Source organism: Rhincodon typus, chromosome 8 (assembly GCF_021869965.1).
Source record: "Rhincodon typus isolate 14 chromosome 8, sRhiTyp1.1, whole genome shotgun sequence".
NCBI classification, from domain to species: Eukaryota; Metazoa; Chordata; class Chondrichthyes; order Orectolobiformes; family Rhincodontidae; genus Rhincodon; species Rhincodon typus.
Genome location: NC_063339.1, coordinates 33,308,055 through 33,333,994, shown reverse-complemented (window position 1 = coordinate 33,333,994; position 25,940 = coordinate 33,308,055). Strand labels below are relative to the sequence as shown.

Genomic DNA, 25,940 nt, shown 5'->3' with positions numbered 1-25,940 from the left:
GTCCAAAACAACCGTAACTTGTTTCCCTTATTTGCTTGGCATCCATATTCTCTCCTCCGTAAACAGAGAAATATTCATTAAAAATCTTCACCATCTCCTGTGGCTCTACACAGACGGTCATGCTGATCCTTAAGGATACCTATTATCTCCCTGGCAACCCTTTTACTCTTAATATAGCTACAGAACCACTTGGCATTATCTTTAATCTTATCTGCCAGATTCATCTCATACCCCCCTGTGGCTCTTCTAATTTCCCTCTTACGTACTCCTACACTTTTTATCGTCATCTTGAGCCTGGTAGCTTAAACCCAATTTATGCCTTCTTTTTCCTGACTAGAGCCTCATCAGCCAGGAATCCCTAAACCTGCCAGCTTTTCCCTTCACCCTAAACAGGGATATACTGTCCCTGGACTCCTCATATCACACTTTTAAAAGTCTCTCATTTGCCAGTCGTTCCTTTTTCTTCAAACAGACTCACCCAATTGACCTCTGCTGGAACCTGCCTAATGGCTCCAAAATTGGCCCTACTCCAATTTAGCACCTTAGCCTGTGGACATGTCCAATCTCTTTCCATAACTACGTTAAAAATTAAAGACAGTTATGTTCATAGGACCTAAATTGCTCTCCGACTGACACTTCAGTCACTTGCCCAACCTTATTTCCTAAGGAGGTCCTGTGTTACACTCTCGAGTAGGGCCCTCTAACATATTGATTTAGGAAACTTTCTTGCACACATTTGACAAATTCCACCCTGTCCAGGCCTTTTACACTCCGGGTGGCCCAAATCAACACAGGGGAAATTAAAATCTCCAACTAATACTACTCTATTATTCCACGATGTCCATAATTAAAAAGTTTGAATTTATATTTATTTACAGAATTTCATGTCACAGTTACAAAGATTATACAATTTTAAATGCTGTTTATACAATATTTAAAATAATTTAGCATCCTTACCTTTTACCATCTCGCTGATTAGTGTCCGTAGATAGTTGGTCTGTTTCTTTTTGCCTTCACATACTTGTACTACATCAGCTAAATCTTGGCGAATATCTTGCAATAACTTTGCACCACTCTTAACCTCTCTTTCAAAGAATCTAAACAATGGGTCCTAAAAAAAACAAACATTTTTATAATGCTCCTTCAATTTGTAATGCCTTAAAGCTTTGAATTGTTTGGAATACTGCATACAATTCTGGTCTCCATGCTACAGGAAGTATGTTGTGAAACTTGAAAGGGTTTAGAAAAAGTTTACCAAGGATGTTACCAGGGTTGGAGGATTTGAGCAACAGGGAGATGCTGAATAGGCTGGGGCTATTTTCCCTGGAGCATAGGAGGCTGAGGGGTGACCTTATAGGGGTTATAAACTCATGAGGGGCCTGGATAGGGTAAGTAGTTGGGGAGCAGGGGAGTCCAAAACTAGAGGCCACAGGTTTAAGGTCACAGTGGGAAGACTTAAAAGGAACTGATGGGCAACTTTTTCACAGAGACGATGGTGCATATATGGAATGAGTTGCCAGAGGAAGTGGAGGAGACTGGTACGATTAGAACACTTAAAAGGCATCTGAAATAGTTATGTTATATGAATAGAAAGAGTTTAAGAGGGATATGGGCCAAATGCTGGCAAATAGTACTAGATTTTATTTAGGATATCTGGTCAGCATGGACCAGTTGGACTGAAGGGTCTGTTTCTGTGATGTTCATTTCTGACTCCAGGCTTTATCTCCAGCATTTCCTTCTATTAATTTAGTTACCAACTTCCTGCTACTTTACCAAGGGAAAGAAAGATTATCAAGGTATGCAGGAATGTAAAGTTGACATTTAAATCTGACCAATCACCATCTTATTGAACTACAGATCAGGGTTGAAGGGCTGAATGGTCTACTCTGGTTTCTTGTTCATATAACTTGCATGAATCATAGACAGAGGCTCAGGATTCAGGAGGTTAACAGTTTGAGATAAGAGGAGGAACCCTTGTAGGTACACTGATAAATTGCTGAGCTGATCAAGGAGGAGGAAGATTAGAGAAAATGAGGTTGCCCATTTTGGAGGAAAGTGTAGAACAACAGATTCTTTACATGGAGAAAGCCTTCAGAATGCTGTAGTACAGAAGAATCTGGGTTTCTTCATTCATGAAATCACAATGTTAGCAAGCAGGATACAGCAAGTAATTAGAAGATAAATGGAATGCTGGCTTTTAAGGGGATATAAAAATAATTGTCAGGCCATGTTTATCAGACTTCATTGTGCAGTTTAGTCTACTTAATTAAAGGGAGACATCACTGGAAGCAGCTCAGCAAAGGTTTAGTGGGTCATATACAGGGTGAAATGGTTGTCTTAGAAGGAGTGGTTGAACAGGTTGGGGCTAAAATCATTGGAGCTAAAAGAAAGTAACACGATCTTCTTGAAAGATTCTGAGGTGTCTTGATAAGGTATTTTTGAAAGCATGTTGCTTCCCCTTGTTGGGGTGTCTAGAACTAGGGATATTGTGTCAAATTAATGGGTCTCCTATTGAAAATTTCTTCCAAGAGGGTCGATAATCTTTGAAATGATCCCCAACCTCTCCCCAAACAGCAGTAGAGACTAGGTTATTGAATATATTCAAGGCCAAGATAGATTAGCCATTGTCTTATTGAATGAGAGGCAGGTACAAATGCCTTATTCATGACCTTCATTCATGCTCAAAGAAATTGAGAAGGACAAAGAATATTACACCATAGTTATCTGTTCTAATTTGCTTTGATTAGGGCCACGTGTTGGCACTAGGATGAGAACCTAAAAGGCAAGACTCAAAATGGAGCAATATTTCACATCTCTTACCTTAATATTGTCAACAGTGCGTTTAAGATGGTTGAGTGACTTAGGAATAAGTTGGAGCCAATTGCATGCTGTGGTATGAAGCGTTCGCATCCAAATTGGCCGTCCATCTGAAGTAGAGCCAGTCCTCTGCTTCTTCTCTGTCTCAGCATAAGCTAGATCATCCTCATCCTCCAACATTTGCATCTTCAGCATTTTGCTGAGCATATCAGTGCCTGAACCAGATAATGGTCAAGGGATTAAAGATTGTCCAACTAAAGGAGGTAACTGACACCAGAGGCAGGTAGTAAAATAAATCAATTTAAAGTATTACAAGAGTTAAAGCGCCTTTTTATATTTTAAAAAAAAAAAGGACGACTGGACAAGTACACTTAAAAAAAAGATACTCAGAAACCAGTTCAATAATATGCTTCATAATAGTGTCTATTAAAACTTTGTAAACTCAGGCTAATAATCAGACAAATGAATGAAAATATGTCTGTATAATAATGAGCTTAGTGTTAATGGATATGTTGCTACACAGGGCACAGGAAAACATGTCAGAAGTAGAACAAATGTAATCAAAGAAAGTATGATTTTGCCCAAGTATACCCACAAACTCGACAAAGGAGATTCAGAAACAGCACAAAGTCTTTCACAGCCGATTAGTTTTGTGAACAGCAGTGAAGAGACAGCATCTGCTGAGAAATCTGTCCAGAGGTTCTAGCAACCCAGTTATAGGGAGGATATTATTAAGCTGGAGAGGGTTCAGAAGAGATTTACCAGGATGGTGCCGGGAACGGAAGGTTGAGTTATGAGGATAGGTTGGGACTTTTCCCACTGGAGTATACAAGCTTAAGGGGTGACCTTATAAGAGGTTTATAAAATTATGAGGGATATAGATGAAGTGAATGGCAGGTGTCTTTCCCCTTGGGTGAGGGATTTCAATACGGGGGCATATTTTTAAGGAGAGAGGAGAAAGATTAAAAAAGAGACACAATTTTGTTTTTTTATAAAAAGAGTGGTTTGTGTGTGGAATATGTTCTTATCTAAAATATCTTTTAAACATTACCATTTAAAAAAGCCATCATCCTGGGTTAATCAACAATATTTAACTTATGCTACACTAGACCAAAATTAATGTTTTATAATTAAAGAATTGTTTATGTGGTTTGCTATTCCTCAAATCTCTGAAGATGAAGAGGTAAGGAATATACAATGTCGTAAACCTGAACATCTAATAAAGGAGTTTTAAATAATAATTACAAGAAAATTCCTTTCCTCTAAGGCTACACACTGCTCTTCGTGGGTCCAAAGAATTATAAAAAAATGCAATAAACCAGATTAGTTACATAATGAAAACTTCAAATGTTCTAATGGCCAGATGTTTATTTTCAGAGCATTGTAGTTTGGGGAGGATGGGTGAAGGGAAGAACTAATGGAAACACTTATGGGAACATAAGTGATAAACGTTTTTTCCCCCCTCTGTTTTTTTTTTGGGGGGGGGGGGGGGGAAGGTGCACGAGGAGAGGGAGAAACATCTAAAATAAAACCTCTGGGAGAATACCTAAAGCAAACAAGATGAATAGAACAGTTAGCAAAGTGAGAGAAACAAAGTGAAGTGATGGCATTAAAACGAGGGAAAAACCATTTTTGCTTGAGTGCATCACATGTGAAATTACAACTTGTAACATTTGTTTAAATATATAATTTCAGATCACAGCACTATGAATTTAATTATAAAAAAAAGTTAGCAAAGTTCAGTACTTGAACATCTTAATAGTTACCCTGGGTAGTTAGAAGCACTTTTTCAGCATTGTTTGGTAAACCTAGCCAAGATGGTGTCTGAGTGTCAGGAAGCAACTCAACCCACTGGATGAACTCCTCTCGTCTGCATTAAAAAGAATGCACCACTGGCTAATTAATGTTAATGGGAAAAACAGTTTATCAAATGATGATTTCATTAAGAAAGCGTGTTTTGAGCAATTACTTTTTAAAAGTATCAATTTTATTTTTTCTAAAGTCAGTATTCTTTGAACATGAAATATATATATATATATTTTTAAAATTGAAGCAATGATTACATGGACTTTAGAAAGATTTTTTACCTGATGCCATCTGGCATTAGAATATCCTTATGTCCATCAACCTTACATGCCAATTTAAATTCACTGTCAAAGCTAGCAGTCGTAAAGAGACGCTCCAAGAAAGAGTTCAACAACCGCTGGTCAAATTCATTATCAATACGCCCACCATATATGGACTGTGCCATCAAGGTTTTCAAAGCTGCCCAAGGAATTTTATCAGGTGAAATATTCTGGCGCCCCTGAAGAAAACAAGTCAGTCTATTTTAAGTTACTGAAGTTCAGAATATTTGCGATTTGAAAGTACATTATTTAACACTCAAGGGGCTTGGGATGGCAAATTAATTACCAGCCGTAAAAAAGTGTAATTATTGTACAACATGTAGGTATTACAATAGTTTCTGATACTTGCATACAGTTATTACAAATGATTACAAATGTTCAGGGAAGATTCACCAGATTGGTCCCTGCACTGAAGAGGTTGCTCTATCATGAGAAATTCCCTAAATTGGGTGCATACTGTGGAATTTAGAAAATTGAAAGAGAATCTTACTGAAACATTCAAAAATATAAAAGGGGCTTGACAGAGTAGATACTGAGGTGCTGTTTCCACAGTTGGAATTTAGAACAAGGAAGCAATTTCAGGATTAGGGGACAATCATTTAGGACTGGGAGAAATCACTTCACCAGGAGTTACAATTTTTGGAATTCTCTGCCTCAGAGGGTTGTGAATGCACCTATCACTGAAAATATTTAAAGCTGAATTAGAAAGAAAGTGGAATTGAAAACCAAGCTCAGCCACAATCATATTAAAGTAAAACAAAAGAAAGAAAGAGGAGTAGGCCATTCAGCCCTTTGTAGCCGCTCTGCCATTCAATATGATCATGGCTGATCATCCAACTCAGCAGCCAGTTCTCATTTTCTCCCTATACTCTTTGGTCCCTTTAGCCCTAAGAACTACTGGCCTCAATTTCTAGTGCAGATAATTTCACAGGCTGACCACACTCTGGATGAAGACATTTCTCTCACCACCTCAGTACTAAATAGCCTACCCCACATTCTTAAGCCGTGATCACCAAATTCAGGAGGTATAATTTAGCATAAGTATCTTACCATCAGGAGAGATTAGAGGATAAAGTGAACTGTATTGAAGACAGAACCAAAACATGTATTTAATTGGTCTTCCAGCTCTTTGCTCCCCATTACTTCCCCTGCTTCTGATTGTAAAGGGACCTACATTTGCCTTTACCCTTTCTCTTCACATATTTCTAGAAGCTTTTACAGTTTGTATATTCCCCACAAGCTTGCTCTCATACTCTATTTTGCCCTTCTTAAATCACTTTTTCTTCCTTTGCTGAAATCTAAATAGCTGCCAATCCCCAGGTCGGCTGCTTTTTTTGGCCAATTTGTATGCCCTTTTCTTGGATCTAAAACTATTCCTAATTTCCTTTGTTAGCCACGATCAAACCACCTTTCCCATTTTATTCTTGTCCCGGACAGGAATGAACAACTGCTGCAGTTCTTCTAGGCACTTTTTACATCTGTCATTACCGATCCATTGTCATCCTTTAAAGTAACTTTTCTCAATTTAGTATAGCTAGCTCATGCCCCACATGGCTGCAGTTTCCTTTATTTAGATTTAGGACCAGAATCAACTATGTCACTGGCCGTCTTAATGAAAAATTCCATCATATTATGGTCACTCTTCCTTAAGGGATCTCTCACAGCAAGATTGCCAACGATTCCTTTCCCAGTGCCCAATATCCAGTCTAGGATGGCTTGCACTTTAGTGGGTTTTTCAACATATTGATCCAGAAAATTGTAAAGCAACCGCTCTTTTTATTTATGTTCACTCAATTTGATGATTATACAAATTAATGCCCAAAGTGTCTTAGTGATTCAGTTTTTCTTTGCTGAAAGCAATGCAAATTTATACATGAACATACAAAATCAATTTTGGATTTTTTTGCTGGGTTTGAGTCCGTGACAGTTAATCAGCTTTATAACCTCTTGCATTTGCAGAATAACACCATAAGATAAAAGTAGAAATTTAAACAAGACATTGAACTGTCTGCGAAAGCATTAAAATAAATAGAATTATAACGTGTTGTCATATATCAGGCAGATAAAATACACTCACTAAGCTTTTTTAAAGTTAGAGTGGAAAATTACTGTTAATAGCTATATTGCACTGTAAAGAATTGAAAAACTCAGTAAATTTCAACTAAAAGCAGGTGGCTTGATACTGGACTGCAATAAAAAGGTGCAATGAACAAAATTTCAAAGCAGACAAGTAGAAATGCTATAATATATTTTCCCTTCATGATACAAATTGCTGTTTGTATTAAACAAACATTGATATACCAAATGGGATCTACTTTTGAAAAGTTGTACACAAGCAAATGCTAGTAAATCCTACAAAGTTACATCCGTAATTTAAGTTCTGAAAAGATCCAAAGTGATGAATTTTAAGTACCTTAGTTGCTGGAAATGTAAAATAACATCAACCAGTGTCTTTAATTTAAACTGCAGCACTTATAAAACGTTTGACCTCGAAGTGATTTCCTTAACTTGCATTTAAGGGCTACACTTTTATCTTGCTTCGGAACATGGAACAAACAAATGACCCCTTTCCTACTCAAAGCGGTGCAGATAGTTCCAATATAATGCGATAGTTCCGTTCTCCTACGATCTCGCATTAAGAAAAATCAAGCAATAGCCATGCCATTTAAACTAATGGGTCTGGAATCACATTGTAGCCAATAGAGGCAAGGAAAGTTTGCATTGTAAAATTGCTGTCTAAATTCTTCGATTGTGTTAAAGCCAATTCACGCTGAAGAAACATGTGTTATAGCAGAACCGACTGTACTTTTACTTCACCCTAGCCTCAAGTTAAACTCATCTGGTGCACCTTTTAATTACAATAACAAGAGAAGTTGCTGGAAAAGCTCAGCAGATCTAGCAGCATCTGTGAAGAAAAAAATCAGAGTTAACATTTCAGAACTGTTCTGAGGAAGGGTCACCGGATCCGAAACGTTAACTGATTTTTTTTCTTCGCAGATGCTGCCAGACCTGCTGAGCTTTTCCAGCAACTACTTTTTGTTCCTGATTGACAGCATCCGCAGTTCTTTGTTTTTTTAAAATTACGGTAGTTTTTGTTTAAAAAAAAGCAAGAATTCTAACAATTTCAAAGCTATTTTGCTTTGCGATAGGTTTAATACTTTCAACAAGAATTTACCTTTGCTGTATCATCCAACCAGGTGTCCACAGTATCACAAGCGGATCTTAAATCAGATTCACCAAACTCATACTTCTTGGACCAACCCAGAGGAGCATATCGCAGCCGTTCTTGTATAATGGCATGGAACCAACCCAGAAGGAAGTACAGGCGTGCACGCTCGTTTGGTGACTAGAGTAACATTTAAATAAACGGAGTTAAAAATCTCGGCGATTTGTAAGCTTATACAATATTTAAACTAACAGTCAACTTGGTCAAAGAATTGGTTTGTGTGTGTATCAATTTAAATTGTACAAATCACACAGCAAAATAAGTCTGCTATCTACAAGTCAATCTTTTTAGCCTTGGTGCTGAGGTTCAGGACAAACTTAACATATTTGGGAAAATGCATATTAAGGAAAATCAACTCAGTTGACAATGGGGTATATTGTATTTAACTAACTTGGAGCTTTTTTTGATAAGCTAACAAAGTGCTGATCTGGTATACATAGGCTTTCAAAAAATATTTGAAGTAGTGATACATATCAGATATATTTACAGGGATTATGTAAAAGCCTCCGCTTTGCCTGACTAGTATTAATAAACACTGTCTTGGTTGTACTGGCACAATTGCAAAAGTTACAGATTAACACAACGTATTGTGAACTGTATGGAGGATAGTGTTAAACTTCAGAAAGACACTGTTAGAATAGGTAGAAAAATGCCTAGTGAAATGTGATGCAGTGAAATGCAAAGTAATTCATTTTGGTAAGAAGAATGAGGAGAGGCAATATGAAACAGTACAATTCTAAAGGAACTTGGGGATAATCACTGATGGCAGGGTTTGCTGAATGCTGTTAATAAATTATTCAGGAACTTGATAGATTAGATAGGGACAAACTGGTTCCACTGATTTGAGGTGTTTGGCAAAATAACCAACATCATCATGAGGGAAAGCTTTATCCAGCAAGCTGGTAGAAGCAGACCAAACTGTGGATTTCAAAAATGAATTGAATAATTTGGTAAAGGCAGGAGTGTGAGACTAAGTGAGTTGCTCTTACAGAAAGCCAGTACCAACAGATGGCCTCCTTCTGTGCTTTGTGTACTTAAACATTTTGTCTAATGCTTAAAATACAGAATCAACAGCAGACTAAACCAGGCAACTTTAAGTCAAGAAAGAAATAAATTGTAGAGTGCCAAACAGAATTTTCTGGTCCCTTTGCAAATATTTGTTAGACAATGGGGTGTATTGTGCTTGTACTGAATGTTCAGGCCAAATGGATTGACTTTGGGTACGAATAACCAAAGGCAAATGGTGTTAGTGAATGAATACTTGTACAATATATGCAGGTACACCTTAGAATTCAATCAAATGATGACCATTGTCCTAACTCTGGAACGACCACATCATAACCGAGTGGAATCAGAATGCATGCTTGTGACAACCATGTGGTGTCACTCATACTGGCTTGCAAAGTAGCAAACATCAAGTGAAGTAATTATGATCTTTCAACAACTGTAACAATGTGCACTCTGTACTTCTTTGACAATTAGGAAGATGACAATACATTCATTTTATGTTTGCACTGTCCAACATGTCAGGCATAGAAACGTCCTGACTTTTGTTCACCACGTAAGGTTCAAAAATGTGGTCAGCTGTATTCTAATGATCAGATTTATAAGTAACCTCTTGCCTATCCAGCATGGGGAATTTGACTGACTTGTCAATACAAAGTACACTATCTCCAAGAAAATACTGGGATCGAATCCTAGTTTATTCTTACTTTGCACATCCTTGAAACTGGGATACTACTGAAGGTCCTCAGCATGTTGGCCTTCACACCAGGTGGTGGCTCAAATACAAATATACGCCCAGCTCGCAACAAGTTCACTGGAACCTGCAAACAAAAGTTAAACGTTACTGTAACACTCAACATTATTTTACTCTTATAAAGGTAGATGCACCTGCAATGACACTGGAATTTAAAAACTCAGGGTATTCTTTTTAAAGGATCAGATACTAAAATTTGATTTACTATCAGTTCATTCTGTATTTGCCAGTCCACTTTCTTTTAAAAAAAAAATTCAAGATGTATTTCAAAATATTTGATTGATGTTTCTTTCAAAAGGACATTACTACAGGACCATCACTGGGCTGATTTCATATTTCCCAGTTGTTACAACATACTAACAGGTTAACTAATCCACTTTCTTAATCAATAGCGTGCTGTGTTATAAAAGATGACCATCTTTTGTAAATACACAGGAGAAATTACTGCCATTAAACACTTCAATTTAGTATCGGAAAAATCTATTAACCAATTTCAAAAAAGAATTAAAGGTTATTGGAACAGTGCAGGAAGGTGAACATGAGGTACATCAGCCATGATCTTGTTGAACGTATAGCACACATAAAAAGGATCAAATATAGTCTACTCCAGCTCCTATTTCTTATGCTCTAATTGTCAAGATTGGGTATTATTTTTCCATCTTGGTTGAGTGACAGAATTTATAGTTTGTTAAAAAGAGACCAAAACGTGTGGGGATGTTCAACAATTGTTTTGACTGCTGTACTGAATTAATCTAAAAACATCTTTTTACGAAACTGTGCAAAAGGTTTGAAGTATCCTAACAGCACAACCAATTTATCAGAAGTTCAAATACTCAGATTATGTGCAATAAATTACCTTAGGATTGATTTCCATAGTAAGGAAGAGACGGAAATTAGCATGGGGTTGTAAGGAATGCAGCTTTTTCTCCAGCTGCATGAGCCAACCAGGGGCTAGATGTACATTCTTCAACATCACCCATCTATTAAGTTTAAAATAAAATTGGTTACAAGTGCCATTTGGAGACAATAAAAAGACACAAATCCAATAACTTGTCATTAATTCTTGGTCAACGCTAAGTCCAATGTATTTGATTTGTCATATCCATATTCACTTGACTGTAGGGTAAAAAAGTGTACCAGACATTATGATATAACTTCTAAATTAGCAAAACTAGTTTTTGTTTACACGTATGAATGTTTGCGCACTCACACAACACAAAGACAAATTCTTAAACGTGAATAGTGCTGATGTTGAGAACATAAAAGACAAATTTTGATCAAATTATGCAATGCAAATACATTAAAATACTGAGTGTTTCCAATAGTAAGTACATTGCAAATTCAACTAGTGCAATATGCAGGGTAACTTCACTTACCTTCCAGATTTGACAGCTGTATTAATAGCTTTCTCTGCCTGGTTGAAACCCTCTGCAGAACCTATATTGTAGATTTGTTAAAATAATTAAACAATGAAAAGCTGAATGGAAGGTGTCAATGACAAAATAAAAATGCAATTGTATTTCACTAATCAATTATTATTTACTGAAACAGTAGAATTTTTACCAATAGCAATAGATGTAATCTGGGTGTTTTGTTCAGCTGCAAGATCCTCTCCACGCCCACTAGCATCATAACCAGGTACAGAACACATAAGCACTGGAGTGTTTGGTTTCACCTAAAAGGATAACAAGCAAGGTCAATCTCAGGAGACATTGAGAAATAACCTCCACAAAAATATACCCACACAGGTGGTCATACAAGTTATTTTGCTACAGACTACAAACAGGATGAAAAGGGGAAATAATTCCAAAAAGGTTGAGCTTAATACTGATCGTCTGTACTTCAAAAATCATGACTAATTACCTATACATATATATCAAAATTGTTGGAAATGGATAAAAACACTAAATTACCACAGGAGATAGGAGAACCGAAATCCATTATTTGATACCTTCTGAATATTGCCAGATGCTGCTGTGAAAAATGGATGGTAATTTGGATTTGATTTCCTAAGCACTGCTTTTGTCATTTACATCATGACTTGAGAGGATACAGGAGATATCGTTAGTAAGTTTGCAGCTGACACCAAAATTGGTGTAGTAGACAGTAAAGAATGTTATCTCCGAGTATAACAGGACCTTGATCCGATGGGCCAATGGACCGAGGAGTGGCAGATGGAGTTTAATTTAGATAAATGCGAGGTGTTGCATTTTGGTGAGGCAAACCAGGGTGTACATATACAGTTAATAATAGAGTCCTGGGGAGTGTTGCCGAAGAGACCTAGAGCTGCAGATGCGTGGTTCCTTGAAAGCAGAGTTGCAGGCAGACAGGGTGGTGAAGGCAGCGTTTGGCTCACTTGCCTTCGTTGGTCAGTGCATTGAGTATAGGAGTCAGGGTGTTACAATGTAGCTGTACAGGACTCTGGTCAAGCTAACTTTAGAATACTGCATTCAATTCTGGTCTGCTATAGGAAAGATGTTGTTAAGCTCGAGACGGTGCAGAAAAGATTTACAAAGGATGGTAGCCAGGATTGGAGTGTTTGAGCTATAAGTACAGGCTGAAGACGCTGCCGTGTTTTTCTCCCCTGGAGCATCAGGGAGACTGTATAGAGTTATAAAGTCATGAGGAACATGCATAGGGTGAATAGCCAAGATCATTTTCCCAGGGTAGCAGAGTCCATAACTAGATAGCATAGGTTCAACCGGAGAGATTTGAAAGAGGCCTGAGGGGCAATTTTTTCAAATAGATGGTGGAGCACATATTGAACAATCTACTAGAGGAGGTGGTTACAATAAGAACACTTAAAAGGCATCTGGGTGGGTACACGAATAAGTGTTTAGAGGGACATGGGCCAACAGCTGGCAAATGGGATTAGACCAGTTCAGGATAACTGGGCGGTGCAGATGAGTGGGATCAAAAGGGTGTGTGTCTGTGCTGTGCAACTATATGACACGCGGAAACACATTAAAAAATGTGTAAAAAACAGCTCTTGAAATGTTATATAATGTTACATATAAATAATAAAGGGAGGAGGGGCAGAAAGACAAAGGAGTAAGGAATGAAAGACAAAGAAAGGAGGGCCCTTAGAAAATTAGGTTGGAGAAACAATAATGGGAAACCAGGAAATTGGAGAACAGTTTAATAAAATCTTTCTATGAGTCTTCATGGTAGAAGACAGTAATAAGCTTTCCAAAACTACTAAAATCAGGACAAAAGTGGTGGCAATGGGAGAGAGAGAGCGAGCGCAGGGGTGGGTGGGTGGGCAGGCAGGAGAGGACATAAATACAATAACTAAGCATCCAACCATCACTAGAGAAAAACAAACATATATTGATATATTCTAGGGAAGCGGATTGTGCTGTAAGCTGGTAAGTAGCATTCCATCTAATTTTCTTTCCGGTACGAAAGGTCAACAGTGATTGATGTGCCAACACCAGTCATCACACATGGAACCTTGGGGCAGTTGTGTAGCTTACAGGGCTTAGTCCTCTAGACCTAGCGGTTGCACCTTCGCATATTAAAGGAAAGTAGCTACAGATAGACAGCGAGATAGAGGATGCATTGGTCTTCCTGGAATCCTTAGGTTCTGGAAAAGTCCCAGAGGATTGGAAAAGTGTCAATGTGACACCCTTATTCAAAAAGGGACACAAACAAACAGCTAACTACAGGCCAGTTAGCTGAACATCTGTTACTGAGAAAATTTTAGACTATTATAAAGGATGCAAAAGCAGCAAAAACAAAACATAATTAAGCACAGCCATCATGGCTTCATGAAGGGAAAAATCATGCCTAGCAAAATTCTTTGGGGTGTTAACAAGCAGGATAAAGATGAACCAGTGGATGCGATTCCCAAAATATATATGTTTGGTGAAGAACCACACACAAGACTACTTAGTATGAAAGAGCCCATGTGTTGGGGTGATACATTAACATGGATAGAGCATGGGTTTACTAATAGATGGAAGAGTTGGGAAAAGGGAGGCATTTTCAGGATAACAACCTGTAACTAGTGTGCCACAGGGATTAATGCTGGAGATAGGTTTTTACAATAAATATTAATAACTTGGAAGAGGCAGGTGGATGTACTGTTGCTAAGTTTGAAGACAACACAAAAATAGATGGGAAGACAAGTAATGAGGATGACAGAGTCTAGATACAAATATAGACAGTTTTTGTTCACTTGCTTAACCTTAGGAGATGGAATATTGTGGTTGTGGACTTTGATAGGAAGAATAGAACTGTATGTTACTTAACTGGAGAAAGCCTGCAGAAAGGTGCAACATGGAGGGACTCGGGGTTTCTCAAGCATGAATCACAAAAAGCTAGTGTACGAGATCAGCAGGTAATAGGGAATACAAAAGGTAAAGATAATGAAGTATAAACATGCTGGAACTATACACAGCACTAGTTAGCATACCTAGAATATTATGAACAGTTTTGGTCTCCTTCTGAGGAAAGATATGCTGGTACTGGAGATAGTCCAGTGAAGGTTTACTAGATTTATCCTGGATATGGAGGTATTGCCTTATAAAGAAGAGGCCAAGTAGGTTGGCCCTGTTCTCACTGGGTTTTGAAGAATGAAAAGACCTTACTGAAGCATAGAAAACCCTTAGAGCTTGATAGGACAGATTCTGAAAGATTGTTTCCCCTTGGAAGAATTTTCTCTTAGAAGGTGGTGAATCCATGGAATTCTTTACTGCAGAGGGCTGAGGGGCTGGGTCATTTAGCACAGTCAAAGACGAGCTTGAAAAATTGTCAGTAAGGGAATCAAGGTTATGGGGTAAAGGCAGAAGTGGAATTAAGGATTCAGATCAACTATGATCTCATCGAATGGCCTACTCTGCTCCATCTTATGGTATTTCTTACCTCAGTGTCGACAATTGCTGCCAGGTCTAATGGCTGTTCAATAGTTGACATGAAACTGTCTCCCAAAACAGTGGCCACAAAAATGTGAGCCATTGCCAACAGGCGGTCTGGTCGGAAAGCCTGGATAAGCAGGAGTCTGTGCATAGCCTGCCCAATAGGAGCTGGACAAAGGAAAAAAAATAGTAAAGTAATCTGGCTCGAAAAGTTAAAATGAATAAATTCTATATCACATACTCAAAATGTGGAGATTAGAAGCTTGTTGCTTACTTAAAGGTTTCTCACTAGTCCACAGATAAGGCACAGTTTGTTCAGGTGAACTACTCTCCAGCCAGATGTTAAATTGCTGCAGTAAGAAAGAATAATTATAGGCCAAAAAAGCATTCAATAATTGAAACATGTTAATTTTTAAGTAAAGACAATTGAGTTATTCAAAATGCCAAGAAAACCTTTTGTAGAACAAGAACTAAAATATTGTAAAAGTAGAAACAACTATACGCTCCAAATGCAACATCTTTTTGGAACTCCATGTTACATGAATATTTTGCATTTGAATACTTTGGGTTTTAGTGCATATCACAATCCAAACAGCAGTGAAGAAGATATACCTATACCAGATGGTCCATAGCAAGAATACAGCTTACTATCACCATCTTCTCAAGAGCAATTAAGATTGGGCAATATATGCTGGGTGTGCCAGTGACATTTACATCCACGAAAGAATAAATTCTGAAGCATCAAGATAAATATCACAATGCAATTTGAGCAATGTATAGAATGCTGTATTATGCTGGTAAAAGATTTGAATTAGAGGTGGCATTGAAGTTTTAATATAACTAGATTAGCTATTTCAAGCTCACTTTTTGTAAATGAAATAATTTGTCTGGCTTTTCTTGGGGTGGGAGGGGAAGAAAGGTTCATGACAAATTGAGGGCACAAATTAATGTTGAAGCACAAAACAGATTTCCAGAGTTTTTCTAAATTTAGATGGAACTATTCCAATTTGTTAAGAACAAACCTCTTTTGGTGTTATATTGAGTAATGCATGCACAGCATTGCAATGTTGACCAATCCAAATTAGAAACTGTTCTTTATTGAAATATGCATGGCCAAATTTGATGGTTGATGAGCTTGTTTGTGAACAGCGTGCTCTCGGCCTCACTTATTTCCCCACCCCAAGAAAAAGTCAGACAACTAGTTTGGCTGCAAACTGATCAAATTGAGACAATGTATTTAGAAGGTACTAATTTGTTCAAAATGTAACTCACATGGTCCACTTGAACTTTGGAAATTAGATCAAAAAAGACAGGTAAACGACTCAGTCTCTCCATGCCTTCTATTTGTTCTGTTGTGAGGTAATCTATCTTAGACACCGATGAACCATTCAGTACAATCTCTCGACCACGAAGGAAATGGTGGAACTCCAAGTCATATGATGGTTCACTGCATAGAACAAATTGAAGGATTTGGATTTGTGAAATATAAACATTCATGGGATGTATTTAACAAAAATAAATTGTTAGTAAACAATTGCACATTAACTTTCCATGGAATGCAGTAAATTAGACTAGACAGAAAATGCTTGGAAAAAGGCTAATTGTTAAAAATAAAATCACAAAACATTAAACCTGAATCACATATGGCAAACAAAAAATCTTTTACCTAGTGAGGCCCTTGAGGCGAATTTTAGCCAGGAGCATTGCAATGGTGATATGATCATTGTGCACCATACCGCGTGCAACTCTGTTAAATGTTCCCTATGACATTAGGAAATAGTATATTATCAACATGCTTGCAAAAATTGTCTTCTCACAAACATTCAGTTTCAAATTTTTTTTGTTTTTTTTTTAAAAATGACTATTTATATATACCTGGAAAAGGTCCTTAGTAATGAAAGAAAGTCGCTGTGTATGATCTGTAACTCCTTTCAGATTTTGATTCTCATACAGAACAGTGTGATAAATATCCAGGAAGAACTGAAGAGAATACTGATATAGGAAGTGAATCTATTGAACAAAGTATGAACAATATCATCAACAATCTGATTGGATTATCCATAAAGTAAAATCATATTTTTCATTAGTTTCTTAATTCTAATAGTTCTCAACAAAAGGTAGCAAAAAAAACGTCAAATTTTGTTTGATAATTATCAAGGTGTAACAAAATAAGTGGATCCAATAACATATTTGTAATGCCACGGTTTGTTTGATTAATACTAGGCATCATTACAATGTCCAAGATGATTTGAAATCCTCTCCTGGTTTCTTTTTGACTGGGAACTGATTAATTGACTATTCCAAAACACACTGTTAAACCTCAGTCTTCTAAATCAACTGATCAGTGCATAATAAAGATATTGTGTGGGAATGCATCAAATTGAAAGAAAGATTTTATTCCTACTTTTTCATGTTTACCCATTTCAAAAATGTCCCAGTTTGTTCTAAAAGTAGGGCACAACTCCATCCTACACAAATTAATTGAAAAAATTAAATCATAGTTGCATGCAAACCAACAATTTACATTTGCTTCAGTTCAAGTTACACCTTAAATTTTATAATACCTGGTTTAGTGCTTCCATAGTAAAATAGATGCTGCTACATGCTGTAGAAAGTGGCAAGTACTGTTGGGAGACAGCATCCACCTCTGCCATAACAATGTCTGTTTCTTCAACCTTCCTTGTGACTTCTGCTGCCTCCCTTTTTAGGTTCTCCAGTGTAGTGATGATTGTGTCATCATCTAAGATACGACCCTTAACTTCATTCAAAGCTTGCAGTAAAGACTTCTCCAGTTGGCGTAAGCGAAGTTGGAATTCACCTGTCCAAAAAAAAAAAAAATCAGCAAAATTCCACCTTTCTGACCAACGGTCTTAATTATATTAAAATGGTAGAGAACAAAGTTACTATTTTTAGTAAATAGATGAGAAGGAAGATAAAGCCACAAAGTACACAACGTATAAAAGCTTAAATTAAGTTGGTTGCAATTTGTAAACCACTAAATCACTTCTGCCTGGATAAGTGTTCAAACAAGAAAAACTGGGAAGTAATTTTAATTTTACATTTTACTTAGAATTGCTGAGAACTTTTATAGTTTATTTATTAAGGTTTAATTACAAAATAGTCACCAGTGGATCAGTTATCACCCAAAACTAACCTTGCAGTTTCAGTAAGTCTGAACGTTTCTCATCTACATCTGGTCTCTCAGCCTTTAGCACTTCATTTAGACATTGGCTTTGTAAGCTGCTACGTGTTACTGTGAAGTTAACAAATGTAACACGAGAGCACAGATCTGGTGGAAATTCAACCTGTAAGAGAAAATGTGAACGACAATTATTTTTACTTAAACTCACTTCAAATTTAACCTATTAGGATAAGTTATCCTAAAATTTAAATCTTTTCCCTGCCTTCACTAAATTACTCCTCGCCACTTCAAAGGCTAGAACTAAAGTACAGACCCAGGGATTGCTATGAAATTTATTGCGACTGTTGCAAAAGTTACGACTGTCAGAGGAGCCTTGACTTAATTTGATTTAGCCATGATGTGAAGGTGCCAATATTGGACTGGGGTGGACAAAGTCAGAAATCACACGACACCAGGTTATAGTCCAACAGGTTTATTTGAAAACACAAGCTTTCAAAGCACTGCTCCTTGGTCAGGTGAAGTGATGACTATAACCTGCTTTTGTGTGACTTCTGACTTAATTCAATTAAGTACGACACTTTGGATCTATGTCCCCAAAGGCCTGCAGCAGTTCAGGGCTGCAGCAGCTTATTACCGCTTTCTCAAGAACAATTATGGACAGGCAATAAATGCTGGCTTAGCCAGTGACACCCACATGTCATGAACAAATAAAAAATTGCCCATCGACATTTCAAAATTTATGCTTTTAATGTAATCGTGGATGACATCAGTGCAGCCTAGTTCAAAGCAGTCAAAATATTTCAAAAGTCAATTTGAAACTCAAATATGGGAAGATTTCCAAAACTGAAACCATAAGGAAACAATCCAGTATTGCCGAAAAATTAAATATGCATTTGAATCAAAACAACAAATTCCAAAAAAAGACCTTTTATTTCTAACAATTTAATGACTAACGTTTGTCTCGCAACGGAAAGAAACTTGCATAGCCCTGTGAAAATACATAATTAGTCAATAATTTCAGTGACTTACTGTTGGGTCTCGGGTGGAGAGGAAAATGACAAATGATGGTGATAGGTCAATATCTTGATCACCAAGAGTAATAAGTACTCTACCCCCAGTCCTGCGAACTTCACGATTCAGCACAGGGTTCAAGATTGGATCATAACTTTCAACATCCTAGAATTAAAGGGACAGGCACAATAAACCTGCAGAAGCTAACAAAGACAAAACTAAAATTGTTTCACAATGTACTCTTACTCCTTACCTGGACAAGTAGTGGGTTACCAAATCTCAATGCACTCTCTAGATTCTTCCTGAAGGCATCATCCAAGAAGCTGGTTCTAGTAATCTTGCGTTCCTTGTATTCATTCATTATAAACTCAGTGGCCTGACCAGATGGGTCAATAATTAACGGGTACCTTTCCAAAAATGGAAATGCTTAATTGGTAAATTTAAATGTAATAAAATCATAAACTAGACCCAATTCCTTTTAAATGAGTATATCGCTGGAAACTACACAATGTTCAATATAAAAGAGCCAATATTATCATGAAAAATTCATTGTAAGGCTTTTGTGATGCAGAGTTTTAACCTGGACCTTCAGGCCCAGTGGTAAGTCCCACCTGCTCCATACATATACCATCACGTCTGAATAGGTTGACTAGAAATATCTAAGCAATCCAACGGATGAATGTGAGCTCCAAGAAGTTTAAGAATTGAGCATGTGAATCCGTGGGGCTGCATGGTGGCTCAGTGGTTAACACTGCTGCCTCACAGTGCCAGGGACTTGGGCAAACTGTGTGAAGTTTGCCCATTCTCCGTGTCTGCGTGGGTTTCCTCCCTCAGTCCAAAGTTGTGCAGCTTAGGTGGACTGGCCATAGGAAATTGCCCATGTTAAGCGATGTGTAGGCTAGGTGGATTAGCCAGGGGAAATGCAGGGTTACAAGTAGAGGGTTGGATCTGGGTGGATGGTGTGGACTCAGTGGGCCAAATGACCCGTTTCCACACTATGGGGAGACTGATTCTGTGTTCAGTGAGCAAAGGAATTTTGAGAGTTAAGCCAGACAAATTAGGCTTCAAGATGAGAGGAAGGTGCAATTTAAATTAAGTTATAGCCAAGCCAGTGGTACAGAATATTCTCGCTTTGGTTTGGACAAAAAAAAATCCTAGGTCAAATGGCAAAGGTTCAAACCACTCAAATAAAGTAGAACGCAACATGCTTGAGCAAAGCCTTTGTTTTTCTCATAATTGGAAAACTAAACATTGAATTTCACCAGCGACACTGGCTCAATTTTCTGCCTGCTGATGTTGCATTGTATTGGAAGCTGAACATGGAGATTTGAGAACTGTTACATTAAGTGCAGCTGAGAACAACTTGCAGAGTATATCAATCACTAATTGGACCAAGGCTGTGAGGGAACATAATCTGATTCCAGATTAGAAAAAGCAGTTAAAAAAACGAGGTTCACGGATTTGGTCAGAAAAATAGATTCTCTCAGTACTAGTCCAGTTGCTTGAAACAGTAGCTAAGCATTCTGGGCCAGAGGGGAAAAGCTTTAGTAGTATTTTGTGCAACTAATAAAGCCTTATCCTATTAGGATGCGAGCGGAGTACATTCATAGAAACACAAAACACAGATGCAACAACAGGACACCTACCCAATGAGCCTACACCATCATTTTGTGAGATCATGGCTGATCCTCTACTTCAAGACTCATACTTCTGCTTTCTTCCCATCTAGTCATTTTCTTATGCCCAGACAGATCTTTGTCTCACCTTGCGTCTCATCTCTTCCTATTCCTCTTGGTGAGGAGAGAAGAGGAGAATGGAGGCCAGAAGTTCACTTGGGATGGGATTGCAAAATATTTGCGGCACATAACTGGATCCACAAAGTGGTAACAAAACACCTCCCGAATCTACCAATTCCTTGCCTCCATGTAGCTGCCAGGTTTTCTTATGCCCATGAAACCCAGTCAACAGCAACTAAATTCCAGAATAAAACTACAATGAAGCTTGCAATCTTTTATTTAGTAAATTCTAACCTGGCTAATTAGAACATATTGGTCACCCATACAAGTTCCAATTTCTGCTAAAGCTAGAAACGGGCAGGTGAGGAGGAGGTTTGGATTGAAAAACAGATTTTCTTGGACCTTTCCTCCAACCCTCTGACCTTCTGATCCAAAGCATCATTTTGGTTCTTAGATTAAACTCCACAGTCCAAGTTAGCCGAACATTTTAAGGCTAAATCCTTCATTTTGATTTCACGCTACTGCTTCTTATAATTATGTCAATCATTCATTCACCCAATTAAGAATTGTTCAGAGCCTGGATTTTGAGTGTAAAAGAGGAAAAAAAAACTACCTGGAGTGTATTTCAGCCAACAATGGTGTTGGCATTACCTCATCAGATGACTTGAGGGGTTTGGAGCTTTAAAAGTTAATTTTTAAAAAAATATGCCCTGACATGAAGTGTCAATGAGTAAGAAAATTAAGTGAGGTACGAAACATCATAACCTTTCACAAATTCAGTAATGTGTATTCATCCAGAGAGACAACAGGAGTAGGTCATTCAGCCCCTTCAGCATATTCCACCAATGAAATCAGTATGCCTGTGTGGAAGCAGGACATTCGGGCAATCAAGTCCACACTGACCCTATGAAGAGCATCTCACCCGCACCAACCTATCCCTGTAACCCTGCATTTCCCATGGCTAATCCATCTAGCCTGCACATCCTTGGAGACTACGGGCAATTCAGCCTGGCCAATCCACCTAACCTGCACATTTTTGGACTGTTGAGAAGAAACTGGAGCATCTGAAGGAAACCCACGCAGACACAGGAAGAAAGGCAACTGTCTGTGTGCAGTTTGCACAAAGGGTGGAATCGAACCCAGGTTCCTGGCATTATGAGACAGCAGTGCTAACCACTAATCACCATGTTGCCCCAACAGCTGATCTGCTTTGGACTTTTTCCCTTAATACCTTTGCTTGACCACAGGTTAAATATAGAAGAGTTTTCTGTACAAGTCTAGGGTACCTTGCCATCTCAAAAAATACTGAAACAAGTGTTGATTTTTACAATCCAAACATTTATATAGAAATTGTGCAGTCAGAACACAGTTTCAACCATTTTCTCAAACATTAATCTTACACTTTGGCTACAAGAATACTCCCATTCTAGTGCTGTCTTAAAAAAACAGAAGTATCAAGCGAAAAGTCCCTAGTTTTAATTAACCCCAATAAAACCATGAACAAAACATGTTTTAATACATACCTATTGAAACGTTTCAACATGATGGCATTTTCTGTGCACAAATCATCTGCGGGTAGAGAATTTGCTTGCCAGCGCAGACGCTCATCAGCATTAGATAGATACTCTGTTCTTGCAATGTCTGTACGGAACTGAAAATAAAAGTCAATGACTAACTTTGGGAATATTAATTTGACCCATATACACGCAAATAGAGAACAGGTTCTATGTAGCTGATAAATAAACTAAGAAGTTCAGGAGAAACTGTTACTCATGAGGCAAAAACGTAGAACCCTTCATAACGGGAACTCAATCTTCATGAGTAATATTGCAGCCCTCAGTTACTGTTATTCTAACTGGAATCTCATCTTTTGTTTTGAAAGTCTTTCTATCAGATTAATCAGCCCTTCTCCTTGGGCCATATTCTCAGTCTAACTGTGCTACAACTGCATGAAATAAAACCTCTTTCAGCTGTACATGTACTTTCCCTGCGCATTTAACCATATAGCCCGTACAATTTGCATTTGCCTCAAATAATCAACTGAGGATTACTAAACTTAAAGTCCTTACTTTTGAGTTAGCACCTAAATAGGGATACTCCCGTATCCTAGTGTTCTTTCTCATGCTGTTGGTTCAGACATGGATCTTGACAATGGCTCTCACATCAATTACACCGTTTTCTCTCACACACACACACGAAAATCCTTTACCTTGTTGAAGTAGGGAACAAACCCTCCCAGACTCATGAAAATTGTACACAAGTCACAATCAAGTTATTGAATTGCCAATAAATAAAAATCTTTCTATTTTGAATACCAATCAACAGGATCGCAAGCAACTGGATTATACCTTTCAGTTCTCTAATACATAATCTTAAACTCCTGGAACTATTTAAAATTACCAGAATGCTTGCTTGCTGTAGGTGATGTGCCCAAGTTGTGAAGAGATTTTGGCGCATTTGCTGATCAAAGTATCCTGCGTAAGCAATGAATGCAGCTGATAATAAACAGTCACCAGCTATCGTGGCCATTTGATTCTTAAAAGTCTCACTGGTCTTTTCCCAGCGATCTCGTTCAGCAGACAAACTCTTCAATAGTGCAGTACTTCGGTTAACCTGAAGGAGAATTTATGCATTTTATTGATAAAAGAAACATGATATTTTGAACCCAACAAATTATCCAAGCTTTAGTTGCTATCCAAGCCACCCTAACTCTTAAAAATATTTACATGACACAGACAGAAGGTGCATTAGGAAAGCTTTACTTATAATATTACTCACCTTTGCTTCTACTGCTGCAAGATCAGCTTTAATGGCTTGAGCTTCAGATATCAGAACAGCATACTCTTCCTTGTAACGAGCAATACTGGTTTCCAGGTCACGGATCATTTGTTCAACCTCATCAGCCTTCTGCTGGTTCTCTTTTGCATCATCTTCCAGCTTTTGTAGTTCATTGCGCAAGGGTTCAACTCGTTTTAACATATCAGCATAATTAAGCTATGAAACAAAAAAATTATATGAAAGTAAAGCAACTATGCAAGGCTACAAACGTCTCAGACAATTGAGATATAGTGTGAAAGGGTGGGAAAGTGGAGGTGAAGCAAAAGATCATCTACAATCAATGGGTTGTATGGACTACTTCCGATCAAATTTCTTATGCTCTCAAATTACTCACTTGTGCAATAGCCCACTTCACCATTGGACCGCAAGCCAAAGATGCTCTGTTGACTATTTCATAGTTATAGCTTGGATTGGACATGTAGTTTTTCTTCATCTTCTCTCGAATAACATCACTGATTAATAAAGATGAACAATGTTAATTTAGCTACCCTCAAAATTTTAGGGATGGAAATTTCACAATTGATACAGCACTACAAAAAAAAAGTGCTAGTATAAACTAGGTGGTGCATAGCAATGAAGAGGTGCAACAGTGTCAAAATGCAAGATAAATGTGATCTTTTAAAATAAAAATAATGAATACCTTAATTCTTCAGTATTAAAGTTGACTATGCTGGTGATGAAATTATCTCTGATAATAACTTGTCTGATCTTTTTCCAGTCATTTGTCTCCTCACCCAGCAGGAGACAGATTGATTCTAAAGCGAGTTTTACTGCAGCAGGTGGATTGGCCATAGCTCTCACTTCAACAAGATGCTGCTTCTTTATAGAGCTCACAGCTAATAGAGGGGTGAAAAGAAAGGGGCTTTAAATGGACATGCAAAAGGATAAAGGTGAACACAGCTGCTGGGATTTGAGGAAATTTTTAATTTGAAAACCAGCAGTACATTTAGTCACTCAAACTTCAAATTTGTTTGTTTAATAAACACTACATCCAAATAGCAAACGATTAAATGACCAAGTGTTATGCAAGTTTCCTTATTTTCCAGCTGGTCTTCTGGGAAATTTCCTTCTACTCCAGCAGCTGTGTGCACCTTATTATTCACCTGATTTCGTCAGCTGAAAAATTTACTATGGTCGGAATGAAGTTTTCCCTCATAATGATCGATCGGATTTGTTTCCAGTCAGTTGTACTTTCGCCCAGGAGAAGACAGATTGACTCGAGTGCTAGCTTCACTGCACCTGGCGGATTAGCCATTGAACGAACCTCTACCAAGTGCTGCTTCTTGATCGATTTTACAGCTAAATCAGACCAGCACCGTAGACCAGAGTGCAAGTAAGCAGTGAGAGAGAAAATGAAGATTAGGGGAGACAGAAAATTGAGAGATAAAAAGCACACAGAAAAGATCAGTTAATCACTTGTTTAAAAAGACAGAAAATTTTAGGATTATAGTTCCAAAATATAAACTAAATGAAATGTTACTAAAGATTCAGCATACTAGATGAAGTTCATTACGATTTTTGAAAAAAGTTTCAATTTAAAACACATCTAACCATTCTGAGCCTCAATAACAGCAGGCTCTACCATGTCCAGATCTTCCTTTACTTTCATCTGCTTGTCAGCAATAATTTCTTGTTGTTTGTGAAGCTGCTCCTGAATTTCTTGACTCATAACCTATCAAAACAGAGTAACAGGTATCTTACTCGATCTATTCTAGTCTCCGAACTTCAGTCTCATTTCAATTAAAAAAAAGTGTCCTTGCTTCTAAATTACCTTTTTCTTTTCTGCTTCTTGTTGATCCTTCACCATTTTCTTCAACTTATCATTGGCTGCTGCATTTTTAACCTCCAGTTCTTGGCTTTTAATTCTCAGGTCACGCCGTAATTCTTCAACCTAGAATGAGTGAAAGGACTTTATTTTAAAAGTAGCAAATTATTAACAGAGCATATCTAAGAAGAATAAATATTATCTTGAAATAGTATCCCAGGTTTATAATATACATTTACTCAAAAGAAAATGTCAGAATTCTTGTATACTATTCAAAGACTTCATGCATCAACAGAAAACCATGAGGAGAATATTTACATGATGTTCTTAAAAAGAATGAAGAACCGTCAAGAGTAACAAAAAAAGTCATATTGGATTTAAGAAAGAATATGCAAAATGTTTAAAGTCATCTTTCTTTGCTGAATTGCAGTTTAATCTATAGCATAGAACATAAAGATTAAACAGTCTACCATGCAGGAGGTGGTAAAGGGAAATTTTGGCAATTTTTACTGATAGTAGTATCCAATTACTTTTTTTAAGCCAAGTCAAATTCAGAAACAAGGTCATTGCTCAATCTGCTTACTTGATCTCAAAGCCGGACAAATTAATGCAAATGGAAGACGAGACAACAAGGTGCAGGACTGGATGAACACAGCAGGCC

At 37.6% G+C, this 25,940-nt stretch overlaps 1 protein-coding gene across 2 annotated transcripts in view; it reads right to left on the bottom strand.

Annotated features, from left to right (window-relative positions):
• The window catches only part of dync1h1 (dynein, cytoplasmic 1, heavy chain 1), a 136,575-nt gene that overhangs the window by 6,000 nt on the left and 104,635 nt on the right, over positions 1–25,940 (bottom strand). The window contains exons 50-74 of one of the 2 annotated variants that reach the window (XM_048599652.1): positions 25,286–25,405; positions 25,066–25,186; positions 24,618–24,813; positions 23,849–23,966; positions 23,455–23,670; positions 23,077–23,289; positions 22,200–22,327; positions 19,194–19,347; positions 18,959–19,105; positions 17,942–18,092; positions 17,352–17,605; positions 16,663–16,797; positions 16,454–16,548; positions 16,060–16,234; positions 15,062–15,137; positions 14,795–14,955; positions 11,492–11,603; positions 11,305–11,365; positions 10,785–10,908; positions 9,882–9,995; positions 8,119–8,289; positions 4,905–5,122; positions 4,584–4,687; positions 2,821–3,032; positions 958–1,111 (exon numbers count right to left, since the gene is read on the bottom strand). In XM_048599652.1, coding sequence (XP_048455609.1) covers positions 958–1,111; positions 2,821–3,032; positions 4,584–4,687; positions 4,905–5,122; positions 8,119–8,289; positions 9,882–9,995; positions 10,785–10,908; positions 11,305–11,365; positions 11,492–11,603; positions 14,795–14,955; positions 15,062–15,137; positions 16,060–16,234; positions 16,454–16,548; positions 16,663–16,797; positions 17,352–17,605; positions 17,942–18,092; positions 18,959–19,105; positions 19,194–19,347; positions 22,200–22,327; positions 23,077–23,289; positions 23,455–23,670; positions 23,849–23,966; positions 24,618–24,813; positions 25,066–25,186; positions 25,286–25,405 — 3,730 coding nt within the window. Of the gene's footprint in view, positions 1–957; positions 1,112–2,820; positions 3,033–4,583; positions 4,688–4,904; positions 5,123–8,118; positions 8,290–9,881; positions 9,996–10,784; positions 10,909–11,304; positions 11,366–11,491; positions 11,604–14,794; positions 14,956–15,061; positions 15,138–16,059; positions 16,235–16,453; positions 16,549–16,662; positions 16,798–17,351; positions 17,606–17,941; positions 18,093–18,958; positions 19,106–19,193; positions 19,348–22,199; positions 22,328–23,076; positions 23,290–23,454; positions 23,671–23,848; positions 23,967–24,154; positions 24,351–24,617; positions 24,814–25,065; positions 25,187–25,285; positions 25,406–25,940 lie in introns of both variants that reach the window. The other variant, XM_048599650.1, reaches the window with a different exon arrangement.